This window comes from Cucumis melo, chromosome 12 (genome assembly GCF_025177605.1).
Source record: "Cucumis melo cultivar AY chromosome 12, USDA_Cmelo_AY_1.0, whole genome shotgun sequence".
NCBI classification, from domain to species: domain Eukaryota; kingdom Viridiplantae; phylum Streptophyta; class Magnoliopsida; order Cucurbitales; family Cucurbitaceae; genus Cucumis; species Cucumis melo.
Genome location: NC_066868.1, coordinates 5,670,859 through 5,694,994, shown reverse-complemented (window position 1 = coordinate 5,694,994; position 24,136 = coordinate 5,670,859). Strand labels below are relative to the sequence as shown.

The 24,136-nt window shown below is 34.5% G+C and overlaps 1 protein-coding gene and 1 pseudogene across 1 annotated transcript; one reads left to right on the top strand and one right to left on the bottom strand.

Moving 5' to 3' along the window:
* Positions 1-2,962: 2,962 nt before the first annotated feature.
* Positions 2,963-4,271, bottom strand: LOC127144414 (uncharacterized; annotated as a pseudogene).
* A 2,666-nt stretch (positions 4,272-6,937) lies between these two features.
* Positions 6,938-8,922, top strand: LOC103502605 (uncharacterized). Its single transcript, XM_008466587.3, has 2 exons — positions 6,938-7,367; positions 7,473-8,922. The coding sequence occupies exons 1-2, from the start codon at positions 6,938-6,940 to the stop codon at positions 8,831-8,833; spliced, it is 1,791 nt and encodes a 596-aa protein (XP_008464809.2). The 3' UTR covers positions 8,834-8,922.
* Positions 8,923-24,136: the final 15,214 nt, after the last annotated feature.

Genomic DNA, 24,136 nt, shown 5'->3' with positions numbered 1-24,136 from the left:
TTTTAAAATTAATAAAAAAAATTCAAGTGATAGTTTTTATTGGGTGTAACCTTTGTGGACCCAATGTATACAACATCTTATATAAGGGTTGCTAATTGGTTTAGGGTTTAGGGTTTTAGGATTTGTTGACACACATGCAAATAAGACTAGTACTATTAGTTTAGGGTTTAGGGTTTTAAGGGTTGTATATATATATATATATTTTTGTTCAATCTATATTAATTTTTATTTTTGTGATTTATGTGATGAGTAATTATAATTGAAGAAGAGAGAAGAAGGGGAAAGCCTTGGGAAGTAGAGGATGTGGAATATTCTAGAAGACTAGTCCTCTAGATTTAAGAGTCCTCCATAAATTCTTTGCTCCAAATGGAGGGTTGCTTGACCCAGATTTTCCACAAGTTCAAAAGGCGGAGTAGGTTATAAAATAACTCGACTGAAAGCGAAGTTCTTATCCCTTATTCGAAAGAGCCCTTTATTTTTTTAAATAACTCGACTCAAAACAAAAGAATCAAAGAATTATCTTAGAATTTAAAAGCGAATTCCTTATTTTGCCAATGTTAAGAGTGCAAGTTGAGCTGCTAAATAAGGTGCAAAGCAGCTCGACTAAGAAGGAGAGGAGAGAAGAGGAGTCAGAGTTAGGATTTTGAAGTTGGACCCCTTTTCATGCATAATTGGAGAAGCGACTGAAAGATCGCCTTTGAATGTCTCATCTGTCCGAAGAACTCTTAAATTCTTTAAGCCCGATGCTAGAAGGAAAGAATTTGCGAAAAGCGACTCATTACTATTCATTATATTCATTATTCATATCTCATATAAAAGTAATTCATAATCATCCTGTTAGGATTGATCTAAACCAACTCATTATGTATACAATGAAAGATGCCAACTATGAAACAACTTCTTAGAAAGACAAGACAGCCAATCAGAAATGTCACAAAATTGCTTGCCCTTCAGGGATGCCCTCAGCATCGAGGAACATGTACTAGGGTGCATGTGCGACTCGTTTAGACAATGGACCGGGACAAAAGAAAGTACAAAATTTTTCCTGTATCAGTGATAAGTACCAGTAAATAGGATAGAATGAATGGAAGAACGGAGTTCACTACCTCTAATCAATAAACAAAGATTTCTCGTATCCTTTAATTGTGTATCAAATTGATGGTTGATATTGGTGCAAATCCAATCATCTTAATTTGTAATTTTAGATGAGAAAGAATTCCCCATTGGTAACAAATGTTTATCCATTAAGCAGAGGAAATCATATTTCACAGAAGGATTATGACCTTATTCTTCCAAGAACGGACTCAAAGGGTCAGCTACCCAATAAATTTAAATAATGAAATCTCGTTATTATATAGGTAGATCTCGTTGTGAAAGACTAATTACTAGATAATGAATGGGTAGAGCCAAAGAAGGTGACCTGTACAAGTTCACAATAACATTCATGAAAGAAAAGAAGGAGCTTTGGTGTATAGAGAGGACCTCACCGTTTCAGAAGTCACCATAGAAACGAAGGAACCCACTATTTCTTTATCCATTTCTATTTGGATTTTTGGCTTCATGTTTGTTTTTGTTTTTTATACCTAGTCAAAAGATTATTTCGTATTTTGGGGTGATTAGAACAAAAAAAGAAAGAGTGGTCAGGAAGGTTATAGTAGTAAAAGCCATTGGAATTTGGATTTTCTACATTAGAAAAATACCTTTTTTTTATTAATACACTAAAAAGGAGAAAGGAATAACGGAAAGAAAGGAAAGAAATGAGTTCTTCATCAAAGTGAAATTGATTCAATGACTAGAATGAAACAAGGGATATATTTGATGACTAGGAACAGGCAAATAAAAATTTTCACTTTGAATTTCGGACCTTAACATCTTGCTACTCATGATGTTTCACGATCAGTATTGGAAATGAATGAAGAAGTGGTGGAATGTGCAGAACCCTATATTGGATTACTCCAGTACGACACGAAGCCGTTGACGTAGAGTTAGCTCCTATGTCGCTAGCTATGCCTTGCTTGGTCCCCCGACACGATGGAGGTTCCGTGGCACGTCATGAGCACGGGCTAAGGGGTAGTTTTTCTACTCAAGCAAATCGCCCTATCTTACTACAACATAGGGATAGAAGGGAGAAGGTTGTGAAGGTGGCCTCGTTATCCACACTCTAGTCATATGAATGAAGGACCTCCAAGAAAAAACCCTAGGGTTTTCATGAGCGTTGGCAGGTCCTGAAGTGCCTGTCAAGGGTGATCATCACCATCCGTACCTCACATCTCGGCATAGTGGAACGTGTAACCCACCTGCTGTCTCATTCAACTACATTTGTTCCTTCCTATAATCCATAGCCTAAGATTAGGCAACAGTGAAGGGAAACCTTGCCCATACAGCCAGTAGAAAGGATGACACTACTAGTAAAGACCATTCGAAGAAAACGATGTAGGCGCGAAGCATGGTAGGCCTGCACCATAGGGGAGCATAGCATTAGGGGGAAAGGGAGGTTGGACGGTGGAAGAGCTAGGGGAGGCTGGGTCATTTGATAGAAATGGAAGGTTTTTCCCCTATTTTTAAAGGTCTCAATCAAGGTTTCGTCTGGTCGAAAGATCTTTATGGAAGTGCATCAATTCTTGGAAAAAGAGGTGAGAATACTCCATTGGTTGAGCTCAATTACATCTTTCTTAAAGACAAAAGAACAGAAAGTCCATTCAATGAATAGATCTCATTTCAAGGGTACAAGAGAGAGCATTGTCTACACGTGAATTAGCTTCTAAGGTTAAGTAGTCTCAATACTGAACTACAAGATTGATTTGCAAATTCATGCTGGGTGGGCCACCTCGAATGGTGTGAGCTGCATGTTAGAAGACCTGCACGTACGGTTTTTAAGGGGATCTGGTCGAAAGACCGATTCCCACTCGACTAGAGAGATTGAGAAATTAATAGAGTACAAAAGTTATCTTCAAGCTTTACCTTATTTTGATCGTTTAGAGGGCGATCGTAGAGTCACTAAATGAAGTCCTCCTTTTCTTTCGAAGGTGTTGATCCGCAGCGAGGTAGAGATAACTAAGTTACATATTCTATATGGCGACGACAATAACAAGTCGTAGAAGGAGATAAAAGGTGGGGCCAACGGCCCACTAAAAATAACGTATCTACAACTACATCCATGAGCAGTAGTCAAATGGACTTAAGATGCCAGCGGAATGATCGGTCGGATAGAGGCTAGTGCTACTTTCTTCCTACCACGTTCTTCCTTGTATGTTGGAGATATAAAACGAGTGCATCAGAAAAGAAGGGGAACTGAGTTGATCTATTCCATGGCGAAGCATCTGAAGCATAACTACACACTCACACTATCTTTACCGAGAGATAGGAGCATTTGGTGGAGCCAGTGAACTACACTTGCTTCTGGATAGATGTGTAGGATAGAGGGCTCGTAGTGCTTACAAACCCTTCCTCCTCTACTTTGAGAACCGTGTGAACGGAGAGTGGGAAAAAGGGAAAGAGATTCTCATGCGGAGTCGCACACTGAATTTTTCTGTGTGGGAGACTAGAGAATGGGTTAAGTAAACTCCCCTGAGGTCGACTGGTAAAATCACAGACTCAGAGCTATTATTTTTTCTTTATTGAATTGAAAGAAGGAATAAAGAATATTATGAAGCAGAAGTAGCACTTCGAATGGCAAAGAGAGGTCGTTCGACAAAGAAGAAAAGATGATGACTTCTTTGTTAGCGAAATGAAAAGATAAATAACATTATTCTCTGAGCTGGTTTGGATTTCTAATGCTCGGAAAAGAGGTTGATCTCGATGACAAGACCTTTTTCTTCTTTATTGTTGGGTGCCTTCTTTTAGAAGTAGTCGGAAAGAGAAAGCATAAAGAAGGAAAGATCATATTCCATATATCAGTCCAACAACAAAACAAATGGAAGGAGCAAAGAATTTGCGAACAATGTTCAAAGAAAGCTAATATGGATATAAACAAGTCCTTTGGACAACTATTGATGATGCCTTACTTACCGGCTCAGGCTTCCAAAGGCGACCATCTTGAAATACCTTTTGTTACATTATGCTGCCATTGATTGTTCCAATCTCATTGAATAGCATGGCTTGGGGTAACTTAAGTGGGAGAGCCGTGTTACGGGTGACCTTATTGCACGGTTCAGAAAGTACTTGTGTATGTGATGCAAGTGAACGTGTATGAAAAAGCTGTAGGAAAGTGAGTTCTTCGTTTTATCGTCGACCCTACCTATGCTTCTACGATGGTCCAAGAACATGCCCATTCTTCAACTGCAGAGAGACCTTTGAATTGCGAGGTACTATTACGAGCTCAATCTATATGAGTCTTATTCCGTGAAATCATTTGAATTTTAGATCATTCACTTGCTTTAACTACTGATGCTATGGATGTGGGAGCATTAACTCCGTTCCTATGGACTTTTGAGGAGCGAGAGAAATTATTTAAATTTTATGAAAGAGTCTTAGGAGCCAAGATGCATGCCAGTTTCATATGACCAGGTGGAGTGGCAGAAGATTTACCTCTTGGCTTATGTCGAGATATTGATTCCTTCACACAACAATTTTCTTCTCGTATCGATGAATTAGAATAAAAGTAAACCAACAACCGTATATGGAAACAAAGATTAGTGGATATCGGTACTATCACTCCATAACAAGCAAAGGATTCGCGATTTAGTGGTGTTAAGAGGTTGTGCGACATGAAGACATTGATAGCAATATGAGGGAAGTTCCCATCAGGCAACAAGGGTTTTTCCTTACCCTACTTAAGCATGCATATTATGTTAGTGAAAACTTGGTGTGAACCTTGGAGCTGACGTTAGAAGAGCAAAAGGCCCTGGGCTAGGGTAAGGTGAGGGGGGACAACGTAGTAAGCAAATGTGTGTAAACCCATCTAAAGATGACTATTCTAGGTGCGGCAGGCCACCCATCTGAGAATGGTCTTGGTCCTATGGACCGTGAACAGATTCACCTCTGGCCTCTAGGTATGTCTCCACCGCATAAATTCACGAAGGTGGAGCACGATCCGCCAAAATCGACATAGGTTGGCCAAGTCTAAACGATCGTGTACCAAATTTTGAAAAAAAATTGTTTAGATTTGACTATCCCAAATATAAACGATCATAGCCAAATCTAAACAACCAAATCTAAATGATCTTGTAACCAAATTAAACGATCGTATAACCAAATTAAACAATATAATTGAAAAAAATAAATCGTTTAGATTTGGATCCAAATCTAAACGACCAAATCTAAACGATCTTGTACCAAATAATAGTCAGATTTAAACGATCGTGTATCAAATATATTAAGCTCGTTTTTTGTATTTTCTGACATGTGGGCTTTTTCTATTTTCGGAATTGTTCTATACAGTGTAAATATTTTGTCGCTTTGTTATATTTTTGAAAAGATCATTTACAGATACATTACGTAAAATTTCTCATAAGATTTAAAAAATGAAAAAAAAATTCATAAATTTCAATTGTTACGAGAAATTTGGAGGAATTTTCTCTTAGTTACTTGCCATGATGTTTTTTTTGTTTTTTTAAAACTTATGTTTAACACACTGACATTTATTTTTCTTTAATATTTTCTAAAAATATTTTCAAGTGTAACAAAATAAAAAAAATAAAACATGTTATTTAAAGGGGTCTTTTCAAAAATATAACAAAACGGCAAGTATTATACTGTATAGAACAATTATAAAAACGAAAAAAACTCACAGGCCCATCATGAAAAATACAAAAAATATCTTGTCAACAATGCGCATAATATATTTGGTACACGATCGTTTAGATTTGACCATTGTTTGGTACACGATCGTTTAGATATGTTTTTTCAATTTAATTGTTTAATTTGGTTACACGATCGTTTAATTAATTGAGTTACGATCGTTTAGATTTTTTTTTTTTAATTTTGGTATACAATTGTTTAGATTTGACTCCCCAAATCTGAAAATTTTTCAAATTTTGGTACAAGATTGTTTAAATTTGGCTAATCGATTTTTTTTAAGATTCTTTATACATAATCTTTTAGCTTTGGTTACCCTAATCCAAATTGATTTTTTTCAAGATTCTTTATACACTCTTTTAGATTTGGTTACCTTAATCTAATAAGAAAAGAAAAAAAAGAAAGAAAGATGATACACGCAGTGAACAAAAAAAAAAAAGAGAAAAACAAGAAAGACGATAGAAAGAAATCAAATTTAGTCATCCAAATCTAAACGATGTAAAAAAATAGATGGAAGAAATCGCTTCTAAAAAAAGAAGAGTAAAGGAGGAAGACCATAAAAAAAGTTATAGAAGAAAAAGTTGGAAAGACAAACTTGAAATATTTAAAAAATAATTTTTGTTACACGTTCGTAAATATTTCAATAATTTATTATATTGAATGAAGTTTCCCCAATTTAAAAATATAACTCAAATAAACAGCTACTACTTTAACCACAAATACTAATTAATGTCTATTTGAATTTATCCCTTATAAAAAGTAAAATTTTAGCATATATACAAGTACTTTAGGTCAGCCTACAACAATAGTTCAATCACAATCTCATCATATGAACTTCTTAAAAGGTTTTTATTTTTTCAATTTGCTTTCTTGTTGTTCCCTGTTATCAAAACACATACAAACAAATTTCTCTCTCATTTCCTCTGATTCGTTTAAGAACAAAATAACAAAAATTAGTGAATTTGAAAACCAAAATTAGTCATTAGGAGAGAATATTAGTGATCATCACACATTACATTAATTCCCATAGGTTTTCTGTTTAATTGATTAGTTTTTACTAACTGTTATCTTGAACTACACTTTGTTATATCTGTTGTCCATTACAGTTCATATATACATATATATATATATATAAACATGAGATTAATTGAAAATAAGAAAGAAAAAATTAAATTGAATCTTAAAGAAATTTAAAAGAAAAATGATTGTAGCAGCAGGGCAGAGGTCCAATGGCGGAATTAGGAGCGGAGAATTGGCGGATTTTATCGGGCAAGTGGTGGTCGGACGGTGGTTTTCGCTTTTCGCTTCGTTCCTTGTAATGACCGGTGCCGGTGGAGTTTATTTGTTTGCTTATTACTCTAGAGACATCAAGACGACGCTCCAATGTGATCAAACGACATTGAACAGAATTGGGTTTTATAAAGATTTGGGATCCAATGTCGGCGTTATTGCCGGACTTCTGGCGGAGGTGGCGCCCACTTGGCTTGTTCTTCTCATCGGCGCCGCCTTCAATTTTATCGGATACTTTAAGATTTGGCAAGCCGTTACCGGAAAAATTGTCCGCCCCACAGTCGCCTTCTTTTGCTTTTACATTATGATTGGAGCTAACTCTCAAAATTTTGCTAACACAGGTAATGTGCAAGATTAATTAATGAAACTATAAAAGTGTATTTGGAATATTGTTAATGTTGTTCATAGTATTGTTTAAATCCAATATATATTTTTGTATGGAACAGGAGTGCTAGTGACGTGCGTGAAGAACTTTCCAGAAAGAAGAGGAGTAATGTTGGGGCTTCTAAAGGGCTTCGTGGGTCTAAGTGGAGCCATAATGACTCAACTTTACATCGCCATTTACGGCCACGATACAAAATCTCTTATTCTTCTAATTGCTTGGTTCCCTTCTATAGTCTCGTTGATCTTCGTCTACACTATCCGAGAAATCAAATTCGTAAAACACCCAAATGAATTCAGAGTTTTCGTTCAATTCCTTTGTGTCACCGTCCTCTTAGCTCTCTTACTCACCGCCTTAATCTTCGTTCAAAAACGTGTCCATTTCGACCAATCCGCTCATATCGCCATTGTCGCTGCAATCCTTGCTCTCCTCTTTGTTCCATTGTTAATCGCCATTAGAGAAGAAGTCGTTATTTGGAATCTCAACAAACGGACCCCAATTTCAAACCCTTTTATCAGAATCGGAATCGAAAGCTCACAACCAAAACCCCCAATTCATTCACCCTCAACCCCACAACATCCACTTCAAACCCAACCCACATCATGTTTCTCCAACATTTTCAACAAACCCGAACGAGGCGAGGATTACACAGTTCTTCAAGCCATTTTCAGTATCGATATGCTTATTATATGCTCCACTATGTTGATCGGCGTCGGTGCGAGTTTAACCGCCATTGATAATCTAGGTCAAATCGGTGAATCACAAGGCTACCCATCTGAAACAATCAACTTATTCGTTTCATTAATAAGTATTTCCAATTTCACTGGTAGAATCTTTTCTGGGTTTGTCTCTGAAATCCTGCTTGAGAAATTCCAATTCCCTCGTCCATTGATGCTCACATTGATTCTTCTGATTTCCTCTCTTGGACATCTTTTAGTAGCTTTCCCATTTGATGATTCACTTTACCTTGCATCAATCATAATAGGATTCTCAATGGGTTCACAAGTCCCATTACATTTCGCTATGATTTCAGAAATTTTTGGCCTTAAACATTACTCGACATTGTTCAATTTTGGACAACTCTCTTGTCCAATTGGGTCTTATATTCTGAATGTTATGGTAACTGGGAAATTGTATGATGAAGTAGCTCGAATTGGGAGTAATCCAAACAAGTCACATTGTGTAGGGACTCATTGTTATGAACAATCGTTCTTGATTTTGGCTGGATTAACGTTTATTGTAGCGATGATATCATTGATTTTGGTGCAAAGGACCAGGGAATTTTATAGAGGGGATATATACAAGAAATTCAAGGAAGATATGGAAACTTTGAAGACAGAAGTGGAGTTTTATAGAGTGGATGAGAAGAGAACTAGGATTGGGAATTTACTTGTTGATAAACATTCTATTAATTTCAAGAAATGATTTTGTAATTATAATATACTTAATCTTGTGATTGTGTAGAAAAAAAAAATCAATTTCCTCCTTTTGTTGATGATCCATTATTGCTTCCATGAACTCTCTTTATTTTACTTTATGATATATAAATAATCAATAAAATAAGTTATATACATTACTAATAAATCTCAAATCTAAGAACGGAGAAGGAGCATGACATCATAGACTATGCCTTTTACTTGTTCATTTACTCTAAATACAATCCAAAATGTTCAATCTTTTACGCTACCAACAAATTTTGCCCGACTATGATCTTGACGCAGATTTATGCGTCGGAAGAGGATTTTTCGGCGCTTTTTCATATATCTCCTAACATCTTTGTGCGTAAGGAGATCTCCATTTTTTTTGTAATGTAACTAACGACCATGTTTAGTTTGTTATATATTTTAAAATATTTCAAAGAGTTTTACCATTTAAAATGATTGCGTATTAAAATGGACAATTATAATAGACAACAATTTAAAATATAATAATCAAGAGTATAACAACGTTTTTTTAAACAAATTGTGAATATAGTATCGATAGACTTTAATCAACGATAAACTAATATTTGCATGGGTGATATGCTTCTAACATTGATAGTCGAAATTTTTTTGTTGTATTTATTAATTTTTTAAAATGTTACTATATATTCAAGAACAAATAAACTTGTGGAAATATTTTCTGTATATTTTTCACTGCTTAATAGGGAGACCTTTGGTCTGTATTTATATTATAGATACGCTTTATAATTAGGGCAAAACAATGGGAAGAAGACGTAAAATAAAGGGACACTTGGCACATTTTTACAAGCACATAATCTGCCACAAATAATAGAAATATAACAAATAAAGGAACCTAAATATCTTTCTACGCGACCATCTTGCCTGATAATTTTCTACACATTTGACTGCTGATTAGGTTATTTTTTACTGTTGACTTGGCTGTTATTTCTTCCTTAACATCCCCCGCAAACGAGAGTGGAGTGAAAGGACTCTGAGATTGTTACGAAGATGATTAAATTTAGTATGAGACAGTGGTTTAGTCAAGCAGTCAATAATTTAGTCATTGAAGGGTACAAACCTGATTTCAAGTTGGCCACTGAGTACCTTATCCCGAACAAAGTGTATATTTATTTCAATTTGTTCGGTTCGAGAATGAAATACAAGATTCAATGCAAGAGCACTGGCGCTAATATTTTCAAACCATATGACGGGTGTACGATGCTGAGAAACACCTAACTTATTTAGTAATTATTATACCCAAGTAATTGCAGTCAATGTGTGGGCAAGTGCTCGATATTCAAATTCATTACTTGAGCGAGCAACTACTTGTTACTTCTTTATTGATCACGACACAAGATTATTTCCAATGAAAACATAATAAGCAGTAATAGACCTTCGATCATCTATGTTAGAGGCCCAATCAACATCAGAATATGTCACAACATTAAAATCAGTACTTGGTTGAATATGAATACCATAATGTTTAGTGCCACTAAGATACTATAAAACACACTTTACAGCTTGCCAATGAGCATCAGAAGGGTCACATAAAAACTCACTTAGGTGATTGACGATATAGACAATGTATGGTTGAGTGTGTGTGAGATATTGGAGAGCCCAACGATTTGAAGCTGCCAATCCCAAAATTAATTAAATCGTGGAAACCTTGACCACCAAACTGAATGTTTCAAAAAAGTCCACCCCGAGATTTTGATGAAATCCTTTGGCCACCAAACGGGCTTTGTAACATTAAATCGAGCCATCATCGACACGTTTAATTTGGATGACCCACTTATTACCAACAACGTTGTGATAAGGGTTGGGGGGGTACAAGATCTCACGTTCGGTTGTTCAATTGAGCAGTGAGTTCTTCATTTATGGAAGATTGCCATTAAGGAGTCTTGAGAGCTTCGAACACTCTTGTCGGTTCCGTGAATGTCCAATCAGTTCTGACACTCGATAACCACACCTTAGGTTTAAATATGCCAGCCTTTTTGTGTGTAATCATGGGATGGGAGTTTTTGGGAGGAAGTACCGATGGACGAGTGTCGGAAAGTGAAGGATCTGATGGTGATGAGGGCAGCGAAGTTAGAGACGGCAAGGGAGAAGAGATCAATGTAGGATTCTGTAGGAGTGATATAAGATGGGTTAGATATATGAGATGGGTCATGAGCTTCAATTTGGGCCAAAGGAGATGAACAAAGTGAGCTTGGAATTGCGGAATTAGGTTGAATTGGTGAGGCTGAAGGATTTAAATTGGGGATTGTAAGTGGGCTTGATGAATGAGGGTTTGTATGATTTATGGGTGAGCTGGGTAATGAGCTTTGAAGAGATTGGGGTAGCATACTTACAGGTGGAAAAGATATGGGTTGAGTTAAAGTTTGGGCTGTGGGTTAAGGTGAAAATTGATGTGCAAATGGAAATTCTTCTTCATTAAACTGCACGTCTCGTGATACATATATTCGGCAGGTGGAACCCAAGCATCTATATCCTTTGTTATTCAAACTCAGTCCTAAATAAACACATTTTTTAGAATGAAAATTGAACTCATTAGTTTGATAAGAGCGTAAACATGGAAAGCAAGCACATCCAAATGTTTGTAATTATTTGATATCAAGTCGTTTATTGAGTAATACTTCCATGGGTGACTTATCACTGAGAACAGAGGATGGAAGACCATTTATAAACTGAGCTGCTGTAGAGAAGGCTTCGCACCAAAATTTATGGGGGAATGAAGCTTGAGCCATAAGTGTGAGACCCATTTCAGCAACATGACGATGTGTACGTTCAACACGTTTATTTTGTTACGAAGTGTGAGGAAAAGACATTCGAGTTAATATTCCTTGTTGCCCACATATATGATGAATTCTCCTATACTCACGACCATTATCACATTGAAGAGTTTTGATGTTGCCACTGTACTGATTTTAATCAAATTAAGAAAGTGTTCAAAAGTTGTAGTGGTATCACCTTTGAGTCTAAGTTGATATATCCAGACATATCGACTAAAATCATTAAGAAATAACGAAAGTCATCCACAGACATAACAGGAGTTGGACCCCAAACATTAGTATGAATTAAGTCAAAAGGTTTTATGGCACGAGATTCAGACATAGAGAATGGAAGATAATGACTTTAACCCATTTGACAGGATTGGCAAAATTGTATGATTCATTTTTTAAAGTCAAATTACATCTTCTGGTGATCAAATCAAAATTTCTTGATGATGGATGACCCAAACGTCGATGCCAAGTGTTCTTAGAGACAAAACTATTTACAAAAATATTTGCTAAAATTAGGGCTATCTGATTGACTTTATTTATGTCCACAACCTTCTTTGAGTCATTGGTATTCCTCTTTCCTTTAGCAGCAAGTTTCACAACAGCTTCTTCCAAATGATATAGATCATCTTTAAGCATTCCCTTCAAAATTGTTTGCCTTGTACCATTGTCCTTTACAAGACAATAGTCATCATGAAATTCAACAAAAACATGTTTATCTCTTGCACGTTTAGATACACTGACTAAATTTTTAGCAATGGCAGGGACATATAGAACATTATCAAGAGATAACATGTAACCTCCATTCATGAGAGTTGAGTTACCAATGGATGTAATTTTTAATTTATCACCATTGCCTATTGTGACTTGTACCTTACCTCCATATTCCACTGGATTAGCAAGGTTGGTATAATCGGCAGTCATGTGATTCATAGCTCTGTTGTTGGCATACCAATTGGCGTCAACACTATTTTCTCTAGTCACATTAAATGGGTTAGCAGGATGAGAGGTCACAAAGGCGGTGGATAATTTGTCATTGTTGTTCCTAAAGTTATTGGTTGTCCCTTTGTTTGAATTCTTTCCACTGTTGGGAACAAATTTCTTGTTAAACCTGTTGTAGCAAATATCTGTTGTGTGCCCTATTTTTCCACACACTTCGCAAGTTGGGCAAAATGGTCCTCTACTTCGGCCTCGTCCTCTTGATTGTCCTCCATTGTTGCCACAATTTCCATAAGATAAATTGTTTCTACAACCTTGCGGTGTATGGTTTGAAGATCCCCTATTACTTACCTTATTAACAGAAAGGGCTATTGTTCACAGTAAAGGGATGAGACCCTTGCACAGCGGAAAACTAATAGAGGCCATAAACCCATTTTAATTGGGAAGTTAAAAATACCAATACGTTGTCAAAAATATACAGAAACTAATTTCTATTATAAGGCTAAGCATATTTCTAAACTTAAATTACAGAGAAAGGAAGAATACTTAGGCACGTTGACGATTCTGGATCTGTCAATCACCAAAATTTTGGCACCACCACTCAGAAACCTTCATATTATCTGAGAATGGATTTTGGTTTGTGGGAGCCAATAATTGGAAAGGGAACCTTTTTGGAGAGTTTTTTTTTTTTTTTTTTTTTTTTGTAGAGAGAATATGCAGAGTAGAAGTTACAAAACGCTTTTGTCTTCAATTTGCCTTACGTATACCTCCGACTGAAGAAGAGGAAAGTTGGAGAGAATTAAGGAACGTGGGAAAACCACCCACGTTCCCTATTAATTTAAAATTAAATTAATAATAATATTAAACTAATTAATTAAATCATATTTAATTAATATTTAATTAAATCATATTTAAATGAATATCTCACACACAACCTATAGTTTTAATTTAGTTAATTTAATTGAATCAAATTTAATTAAATAAAATTAAACTAAACTCTTAATTAATTGTTAAATTAAATATCTTATATTTAATTTAATCCAAATTTGAATCATATTTAAATATAAATTTCTCTCGTAACATATAGTTTTAAAGTGTATCATATACACATTAAATTTTAACCTATAGTTTTAATATGAATCTAATTTATATTAAATTAATATTTGAACTCATTCAAATATTTTATTCTCTCACAAATTGATTTTTTAATCATATCAAAAATTAAATTTATATAATAAAATTTAATATAAATTTTATATTATAATGTATCATCATACATTATATTAATTCCCAAAGTAAATTTGAACATTTTAAATTACAACGAATACAAATAAATCTCATTACCTTTTACAAGCTAGGAAGAGACCTAATGAACCTACAGATCAGAAGCTACAACGATATGAGATTAATAGGCTTAACTCGTTAACTACATTAATCAATATTCGTTAACTGTGTGTACATTCTACTAAAGACTCGCAGCTGAACTCTTCTCACCGTAGATATATTTTTGTGTCCACAAATATAGACTCATACCAATAAGTTAGTCCTTCACAAGTCAAAGGACAATCACTCGAGAACAAGAGTTCATAATACACTCAAGATTAAGACTAAGTTACTTAGGTCATCCTAATGAAATAGAAACCTAACTAGTTAACGGGGTTACATCTAGTGGTTACTATTTCGTGGTCCGGTCTTATGCAAACTCATTGCATAGGATACCTTCACTCGTATGTCACCTACATGAATGCGTTAGATCATTGTATTTGTATCAAAGACAAAGTGAGTCATATCCATAGTATTGTCAGAATAAAGTACCCAACCTTATCCCTATACTATAAACCCTTTAAGTTGTATTTCGAACATTGAGCCCTATATATCTCTATATATTGTTCAAGACTCATCAAATAACTTAGGATGTTAGTTTATTGGATTTAGGTTATTGAGACAAAATTAATAATATAATCAATAACACTTATTGAAATTATAATAATAACACTTCATTAATAATGGTCAATTGATTATATATACTATCTACGAGTTTTAAGACATAAAATTCAACACACAGCTACATTCCTATAAGCATTTTGAGTTTCCAACCACTTTTCATAAGACAACAATTTTGATTGCATTTGCAACCATGATAACTTTGGTTTACCTTGAAGTGTTGCTACCATAGCTAGGGGTGTAAGAATAAACTGAGTAACCCGACAACCCGAACTACCCAACTCATATTATATAGGTTGGGTTGGGTTAGGTTAAAATATCGGTTGGGTTGGATTGAAAATTTTGAATTTTTTCGAGTTGGGTTAAGTCTCGAGTTGGAAGGTTGAAATTTGGTTTAACCCAACCCAACCCGAATTAATATAATATATATAAAAATATTTATATTTATATTTATATTATATATTTTATTATTTATTAAATAAAACTTAAAATAATAATTAGGTTTAAAATTTCTCTTCCTTGCGTATGTGTTCCCTAATTTTCCTATCTTCTCCATTTCTCTTCCTTGGGCCGCATCTCCTCCTCTTCTCAGATCTCCTCCCTCTCCTCACTATCCATCTACCTCTTGTCCGTGTTTATCTCATGTCTCCTATCTTCGTCATTTATTCATCTCCTCATTGTCCGTCGCTTATCTCCTGTCTTCGGGGTTCATTCTTCGCGTCCATCTCCTCCCTCTCCTCGCCGTCCATCTCCCTCTTCTCAGTCATTCGTCTCCTCATCTTCTCGGTTAGTGTTTTCAGTCAGCTTCTGACGGTGATCTCAAATCAGGTATAAAATTATTTATTTATTGTTTTTAGTATAAATAAAATTTAAATGTTTTTTTGTTTTCCTTTAAATCATTATGTTCAGGATATTTTTAGTTTGTTAAGTTCAAGATTGACATTAATTTGACATTAGCCTCAAAATACACTAAAAATTGAAAAAAAAATGGAAGATTGAAGGAAACCCTAAACCCAAAAGGAAAAACAACTTGACAACCCAATCCAACTCAACCCATATTTTACGGGTTGGATTGGGTTGGGTTGAAAACTTAGTTTAGGTTATTCTGGTTGCCAACTCGGAAAAACTAAAAATATTGGTTAGGTTGAGAATGTCTCCCAACCCAACCAAACTCAACCCATTTACACCCCTAACCACAACATTATAGTCTTCATTAGTTCAAGTAGGACTTGTGAGATCAATGCCCTTGTCATAATAGGTATGTCAGCTTGGCCTAGGTTGTCAAAGTGTAATTTCATTAGTCTTAAATATTCAATCATAGAATTATTACCTTTTCCAGTTTGCTGAAAAGTTTGATGAAGATAGTTTTCTTCAGCTCTCGACTAAATACCAAATAGTTCTTGGATTGCATCCACAAATCTTTTGGAGTGCTAAAATTCCATCAATTGAGTGGCTATTTCGGGCGATATGGAATTATACATCCACCCAAGGAGTATTTGATCAACGACTAACCAGGCTTCAAAGGTAGGATTAACGACTTCTTCGTTTTGGGCACTTGTGGAGCTGTTTGCCACGATTTGGGAGCTTACCGTCTTGATAGTTGGTTATGCTGTAGAGGTGGCAACAGGTTGACTTACATACATCGGAAGACATGGTATGTGTCCAAGAATGTTCCACTTTGTATCCTCTCAGAATTAGAAGAGCAAGATGTTTCCAGAGCAAAATATTGCTTCAATCTAGCTTGGAAGTTGTGACTTGATTGAGTAATTGATTGAGAGGTGGACTAGTGAAGTTGAGGTTCCTAGGATTTCCTTTGGCGTTGGCCATTCCGCTCTGATACCAAGTCAAGAACAAAGAAAATTGTAGAATATTTTCTATATATTTTTCACTGCTTAATGTGAGAGACCTTTGGTCTGTATTTATATTATAGATACCCTTTACAATTAGGGTAAAACAATGGGAAGAAGACGTAAAATAGAGGGACACATGGCACATTTTTACAGGCACATAATCTGCCACAAATAACAAAAATATAAAAAATAAAGGAATCCAAATATCTTCCTATGTGACCATCTTGCTTGATAATTTTGTACACATTGGACTACCAGTTAGGCTATTTTTTACTGCTGACTTGGTTGTTATTTCTTCCTTGACACACACACACACACACACACACACGCACACGCACGCACGCACGCACGCACACGCACACACACACGCACACGCACACGCACGCACGCACGCACGCACGCACGCACGCACGCACGCACGCACGCACACACACACGCACACACACACACACACACACACACACACAATTGAATTGTTAATATTTGCAGACGATTTTGGTCAAATTAATCTCTCACCCTCCCCTATCTCTTTTCCTAGCACATTACCAAATTATTTGCCCCATGGCCCATGCCTTACTCTTTCACTACCATTTTTTAGAATTTAAAATTTAAGCATAGGCTCACTTAGAATTATTTAACTACTTTGTTTTTTTTTTCATCATTTCATACCCCAAGGATAGATAAATAATTAAATAGATATATAGTTGTATTTTAGACCTATGATCTTTTAATTGATAGAGTAAAAATATAATATTTTCAAAGTCAATAATTGGTTGAATCTAAACTCGAAAATCAAACGTAAAAAAGATAATCTTTTGAAACCTAAATTGTTTTCAAATGTAGCAAAGTGAACCAAAATAATTACAAATATAAGAAAATATACTAACACTAAAGAGACATCACTAGTAAATATTTTTTTAGTAGTTTTGTCCATTTAAAACAAATTGTAAATATTTGTAAATTGGAAATTGGTTATTGGTAGTTGAATGAGAACAATCTCGAGAGACGGTGGTCAAACGTGGTTGGTAGTGATTTCTTAAAAATGAGGACTAGATGTTGGTCGTAGTGGTCACCAAAGGTTGGCTGACGTGGGTTTTTGGAAAAATAGTTGTTGAAAGTAGGTTGTTATCGGTCACTGGAGATGATGCTTGGAGATGGCTGACTACGATTGCTTGAAAACAATAAAGGAAACTTGGTCAAAGAAGGTAAAAAAACGGTTCTTGAAAGTTTGCTATAAATGGTTTTCAAAAAGTGTTTAAGGAGATTGGCTGACAGAGAACGTGGGAAAAATAGTAGATGAAAGTTTCCCATCAGTGGGTGACGAAAAAACAATTAGAAGAAAAAGGTGACTAGAGGTTCTTCAGTGATGGTTAACGATGGTCGGTGGTGTGCCTATGGCGATCCTAGAAAACGATCATAAAAAGATGTCCTTGGAAGTTGTTTGGTAATGGTTGTCGAAAAGAAGTTGTCAAAAATGGTGATAAGATGTTGTTAGCAGCGATCATCAAAAAACGGTAGTTGAAAGTTGGCAGGTAAGGAACATCGACAAACATTCATCAAAAGTTGGTCAAAATTCGACTTTGAAACTAAAGTCTAACTAAAAAATGTGCTAAAAAGTGTCTTAACTCTAACTACTTGTTTCAAATGAATAAAGTATCCAAAGACCTAAAAATGTCATATACTTTCAAATGCGTAAGTGTGATCACAAAACACAAAACCAACTACAATAAATCTAAAAATTGTCAAAATGATACTTCTACGAACCATCGAAAAACCTAATTGTGAAATGTCATTATATGCATGATTAGCTACCGTAACTATAGGATAGTCACAAAATATTTCAACTCAAGTACAAAATAAATGTAAAATGTATGCATGATTGGCTACCGTAACTGCAGGATAGTCATATATAATATAATTGAGACATGTTTTAACAATATAATCTTTTAATTTTTAGTTTAGAAAAATACCTAAGTGTTTGAAGATGCATCATCTTCCTCTTCCTCTTCCTCTCCTAGATCCAACTTTTTTTTTATGTCAACCCACCTTTATTCCTATTTTGCAAATTCATATGTAAACTTTTCATTTGCTTCTTTAAGGTATTCCCATCTCATTCTTCTCTTTCTCACGTGTAAATGACACATTACTACCTAACGATTCACCACTTTTAGGTTGACAGTTTGCATTGAGCGACTACCTAATAAATTTTTCATGCCTTCGTACTAAAGATCGTCTGAGCACCAGCTTTAGTTGACTCTGCAATAATTTGTTGCATTTCCAACTATATAAAAGATCTAATTAGATTAAATATATTTAATAACATATGAAGTTACATAGTCATGATAAAACAAACTTACGTCTCCATCTTTTGCCTTATCATTAATCCACTTTTCTTTTTCACTTAAGTGTGTTTCACGGAATACCTCTACCTCATCAACATCACAGGCTTTTTCTTTTTCTATAAAAAGAATGCAAATAAGATTACTAAAAAAAGACTAATACAATAGTACGAAAGATAATTACAATGCATCATACCAATTCATGTCGAACTTGGAGAAATGACTTCTCTCAAGTGACATGGTTAACCTTGATAGCAGAGGGACTTCTTTTGTTTGTCTCTCATTTTTTTCTAATTAAAGTAGTGATAATAAGAAGTACACAATATTCATGTAAAACAATTATTTGAACTAAGGAAAATATACCTTCCATGCATCTATTTCTCATCTATCACACATAATACAAAAGTTCAAGGAATATATTTTTCTTATTCCAATTAATAATACGCTTTCTTTTCTTATTTTTCTTGAATGAATGCTTACTTAACATTGGAAAGTTGATGGAGTTTATTTGTTGTAAGATCTCATCTTCACTCATTACAGTTGGTGGAGGCCTGCATTCGGGTTTTCCATCATGTTGTCGACTTCGGCACCAAATATGATCAGAAAGAAGATAACATCGGTGTCCCACAAAAGATATTTTTTCTTTTATCCCAAACGATGATGTATCTTCTTTACAAGTAGGCATACTTGATATCCTTTCGTACTCCATCCCGACAAGTCACCATATGCAGGAAAATCATTGATGGTCTACAACAAACATGCATGTAATCGAAAGTACTCCTCATTTGTATGGTCAAAGTTTTGCACACCATTATTCCACAACTCATTCAACTTATCAATTAACGGCTAAAATATACATCAATCTTTTTTCCAGGAGATTTGGGTCCAAGTAAAAGCAAATACATGAAAAATTTAGATTCTTTCATGCACTTCCAGGGGGGAAAATTGTATGGTATAAGCATTACTGTCCACACGCTATATGCAGTACTCATATTCCCAGACGGATTAAAACCATCTGAAGCTAAGCCTAAACAAACATTTCTTCGCTCTGAAGCAAATTGAGGACATTCTCTATCGAAGTGCTTCCATCCTACAGCATCGCTAGATGTCGAAAACATCCTCTGTGTCGACTCATTTATCCTTATGTCATCTCATCTCAGAAGCAATATGTTTTGATAAAAACAATCGTTTCAACCTTGTAATTAATGGAAAGTGATACAGAACCTTATTTGGAATCTTCTTTCCTTTTCCTTTATTTGCTTCATATCGAGATTCACCACATATTAGACAACTTTGATAATTACAAAATTAATAGTACACAGTCATATTTGCAAGCATGGATGGAATCATATCCTAACCCTAAGTCACATAATTTCTCTTAGCTTCGTAAAATGATTGAGGTAATATGTACTAACTGAAAATGCATCTTTCGATAATTCTAGTAGCATATCAAATGATTTGTTGCTCCAATAATTCAAAACCTTGATATGCATTAACTTCACCAAAAAGTTTAATGAGAAAAATTTTGTACATCCAGTATACAACGGGTTACGTGCTTTATTCATCAACTCCTTAAAAACATTACTAGTATCAATTTCATTGACATCTTCTAGAAATTCATCATCAAAACCATCCCCATCATCAAAGTTTTCTTCCCTTGCTATCATTGATCCTTGCAAATCAAGTAAAAGACCTAAAATATCATCGTTCGCGTCACTAACATTAGATTTTCTACTTAATCTATCACCTTTTGATGAAGTAGCACCCCATTCAAATCGAGCTAAGTTCGTTGCTTCTCCATGATAAACCCATTTATTATATACAGAGGATATTTCATACATAAATAAATGACGCTCTACTCCGTCCAAGTTTGTGTCATTGAATTTTGACAATACTTACATGGGCACCTAGCTTTCCCCACATCATTTACAAGACACTTAACCACTTCTATAAATTGAGCAACCTCAAGAATATAATCACTTGAAAATCTATTTTTCAGTTTAATCCAATCCCTATTAATCTTCAAATAGAATGGACAAAAAGTTAACCCTGTAGGAATTACCACAAAATATTAGCTTAAATGGATAAGAGATAATTCAATGTCAAACCGACCTAAAAAAGACCTAAAAAGTGTCAATGTTTCATTTTAACTCAAAACAACTTACAATATGTCTAAGTCTATCTTTCTAACTCAAAACCATACATAAAATCTCTAAAAATGATCAATGTTGACACTTTAGCTAATTATCACTATTTGTAAGTTGTTTATAACCAAAGCACCTATAGCTAATTATTTTATCTATAACCTTGTCGAACAACTCAATGTTATCTTATTTATAACCAATGTACTTGTAGCTAATTATCACTATGCCCTTACTGATATAGCCTATTACTATTACCAAGAGATCTCCTAGTAATCCCCACAAACTGAAACATTCAAAACTCAAAAAGGACGTTTTATAGAATTTGTGAAAGTTGCAAGCAAATGACTGTAAAAACCTACTACTTACACTTTATTCCTTCGTTTTCTATCTAAAACATCGACATCAATCATAGTTGATTCACATTATTTCAAGAATTCAATAAACTACACCATCAAAATGAGGTCAATCAATAAAATTAAAAAAAAAAAAAAAAAAGATAAGTATGCTCAGATTTCTCACAATTCAAACTAATAGTAATAGCAAATAAAATGAAACAATAGGTAAAAAAGAAGGCTTATCAAAATTTAAGTGTCGTCTTGATAAATTTGTCTAGCCATATGCACGAGTTTGGGGCGGCAGAACAAGTAAGAGCAGAGTAAACTAAGAAAACAGTAAGCTAAGTGGGCAAAAATCTTGAGGTGACAGAACAATAAGCTAAGCTAAGGTAACAAGTAAGAGCACTTGATGGAGCTTGTGGCGGCAGAACGTAGGTGAAAATTAGAAGAAATCTGGTATTCGCAAGAAGAAATCTGGTGGGTTCGGCAAGAAGAAAAACAGAGGGGGGAGGCTGACGGTAGGGGAAAGCTGGCGGTGGGGGAGTTCAATGAGAGTAAGAAAATAGAAAAAAGTGGGGTTTCGGTTAGTAAGAAAGTCGGAAAAAGGGGGATGAAAACTACCTTTATCATAACTTTCATTTGGGTGAAGTGCATGTCTCATTAAACACATCTTTCAACCAACTTGTTTATTTAATTCAATCTAATTTTTTTTCCCTCTTATGAATATTTAATTTCTAGAATTACATTGTATCATGATTGTTGCAGCAATTCTGATGTCATTACTAATTGTTGAAGATAAAGATGTGTTGTGGTTGTTGTCCCTTATTTCCAATTCCCTTTCTGATCATGTTTCTATTATCAACCATGTCTCATCTTGTTCATCAAATTTTCCTCTTTTGGTTTCCTCATCAAGAACTTCTGATTGCACATCTAATGTCATTGACTTAGTAGATTTTGATTCGTGTGCTGTAAACTTCTACATAAAAAGAAGGTTTAATTTTTAATAGCAAAGATGCCTTGAAGAAAGCTATATATTTGTTTGCTATTCAACATAATTTTGAGTTCACGACTATCTACCCCAATCAAACTTCTCTTGAACTTTCTTGCAAACACACTTCTTATTAATGGTTTCTTAGATTCTCTATTTATAAGAATAGTTCTTTATGGATTGTTCGAAAGTTTTACAATATTCATAAATGTACTATTGACGTTGTAAAGAATTCTCAAAGATAGGCAACTTCGTGGATAGTATCTTAGTGTATGAAGACATTATTGTAACGACCCAACTTTTTAGACTAAGCTGAGGTCATTACTTTACTACTAAGACATTTAATCAAAATATAAGATTTCATAAAACCTATTTAAAATCCTTAAACATCCAAAAATAAAGAAATTGTCTTCGGGCCCTATTTCAAACAATTTCAAAAGTTTAGAACATCGTATATGAAATCACCAAAACAAAACAAATTAAATTTAATACTCACCAACCCCCCCCCCCCTTTTCGACTTTCTTATTAACCGAAACTCCACTTTTTCCTATTTTCTTACTCTCATTGAACTCCCCCACCGCCAGCTTTCCTCTACCACCAGCCTCCCCCCTCTGTTTTTTTTCTTGCCAAACCCACTACCAGATTTCTTCTGATTTTTGCCTATATTCTATCGCTACAAGCTCCATCAGGTGCTCTTACTTGTTACCTTAGCTTAGCTTATTGTTCTGCTGCCCCAAGATTTTTGCCCACTTAGCTTATTGTTTTCTTAGTTTACTCTCTTACTTGTTCTGCCGCCCCAAACTTGTGCATATGGCTAGACAAATTTATCAAGACACTGAAATTTTGATAAGCCTTCTTTTTTACCTATTGTTTCATTTTATTTGCTATTACTATTAGTTTGAATTGTGAGAAATCTGAGCATACTTATCTTTTTTTTTATTATTGATTGACCACATTTTAATGGTGTAGTTTATTAAATTCTTGAAATAATGTGAATAAACTATGATTGATGTCAATGTTTTAGATAGAAAACGAAGGAATAAAGTGTAAGATGTAGGTTTTTACAATCATTTGCTTGCAACGTTCACAAATTCTATAAAACGTCCTTTTGAGTTTTGAATGTTTCAATTTGTGGGGATTACTCGATTTTTTCTTTTAAATGTAATAAATAATAATCATAATAATAATAATAATAATAATAATAATAGTAAATGCCAAAAAATTGTGATTTGATCTTTATGTTAAATAAATAAATTGTAATCTGATTTGATTGTCTAGAAAATTTTGATTTAATTTGATAGGAAGGAAAACAGAATAGGTCAAATATGCCCTAAAAAAATCCTATTTATTTGTTTTGCTTCACACTAAGAACAAAAAGATAAACAAGTGAATTGAATATTTTGATGGCACCAACGTGAATGGTGAGGTATAGCTTCTCTCTTTCAAGTATTAACAAGTTAAAGCTAAGAATTTATGATCCGACCAACAGCTTTTAGGCCACATTTATCCTGGAGAGAACACAATGAATTTGAAAAATGGAGATTACGTTTGTTGTTATTTACCTACCTATGTAGTGTAATTGTGATGAATTGTGGGTCTACCTTCAAATCTAATTAAGGAACAAATATTAATCATTCTTGAAAATTATGTGGCACCCAATACCTTTACAAAGGTATACCATTATAGTAACCATTAGGATCAAATGATAATAGTAATGAGAAATGAGATAGATTTGTAGTTCAAATAAATGTGGCAAAATAAAATCTGATTAATCAATCAATGAAGTCACGTTATAGCTATACCAATTTTCATTAAGGGTCAGCGAATATGGTCTTATATGTGAAAATATTGACTGCATTGGACTGCACTAGGATAGTATCTTATTTAATTAGAATGAAACTCCCATAATGTAATATGATCATCAGAGGTAAGTACAAAGATGCGTATAAGAGAACCAAACATAGAA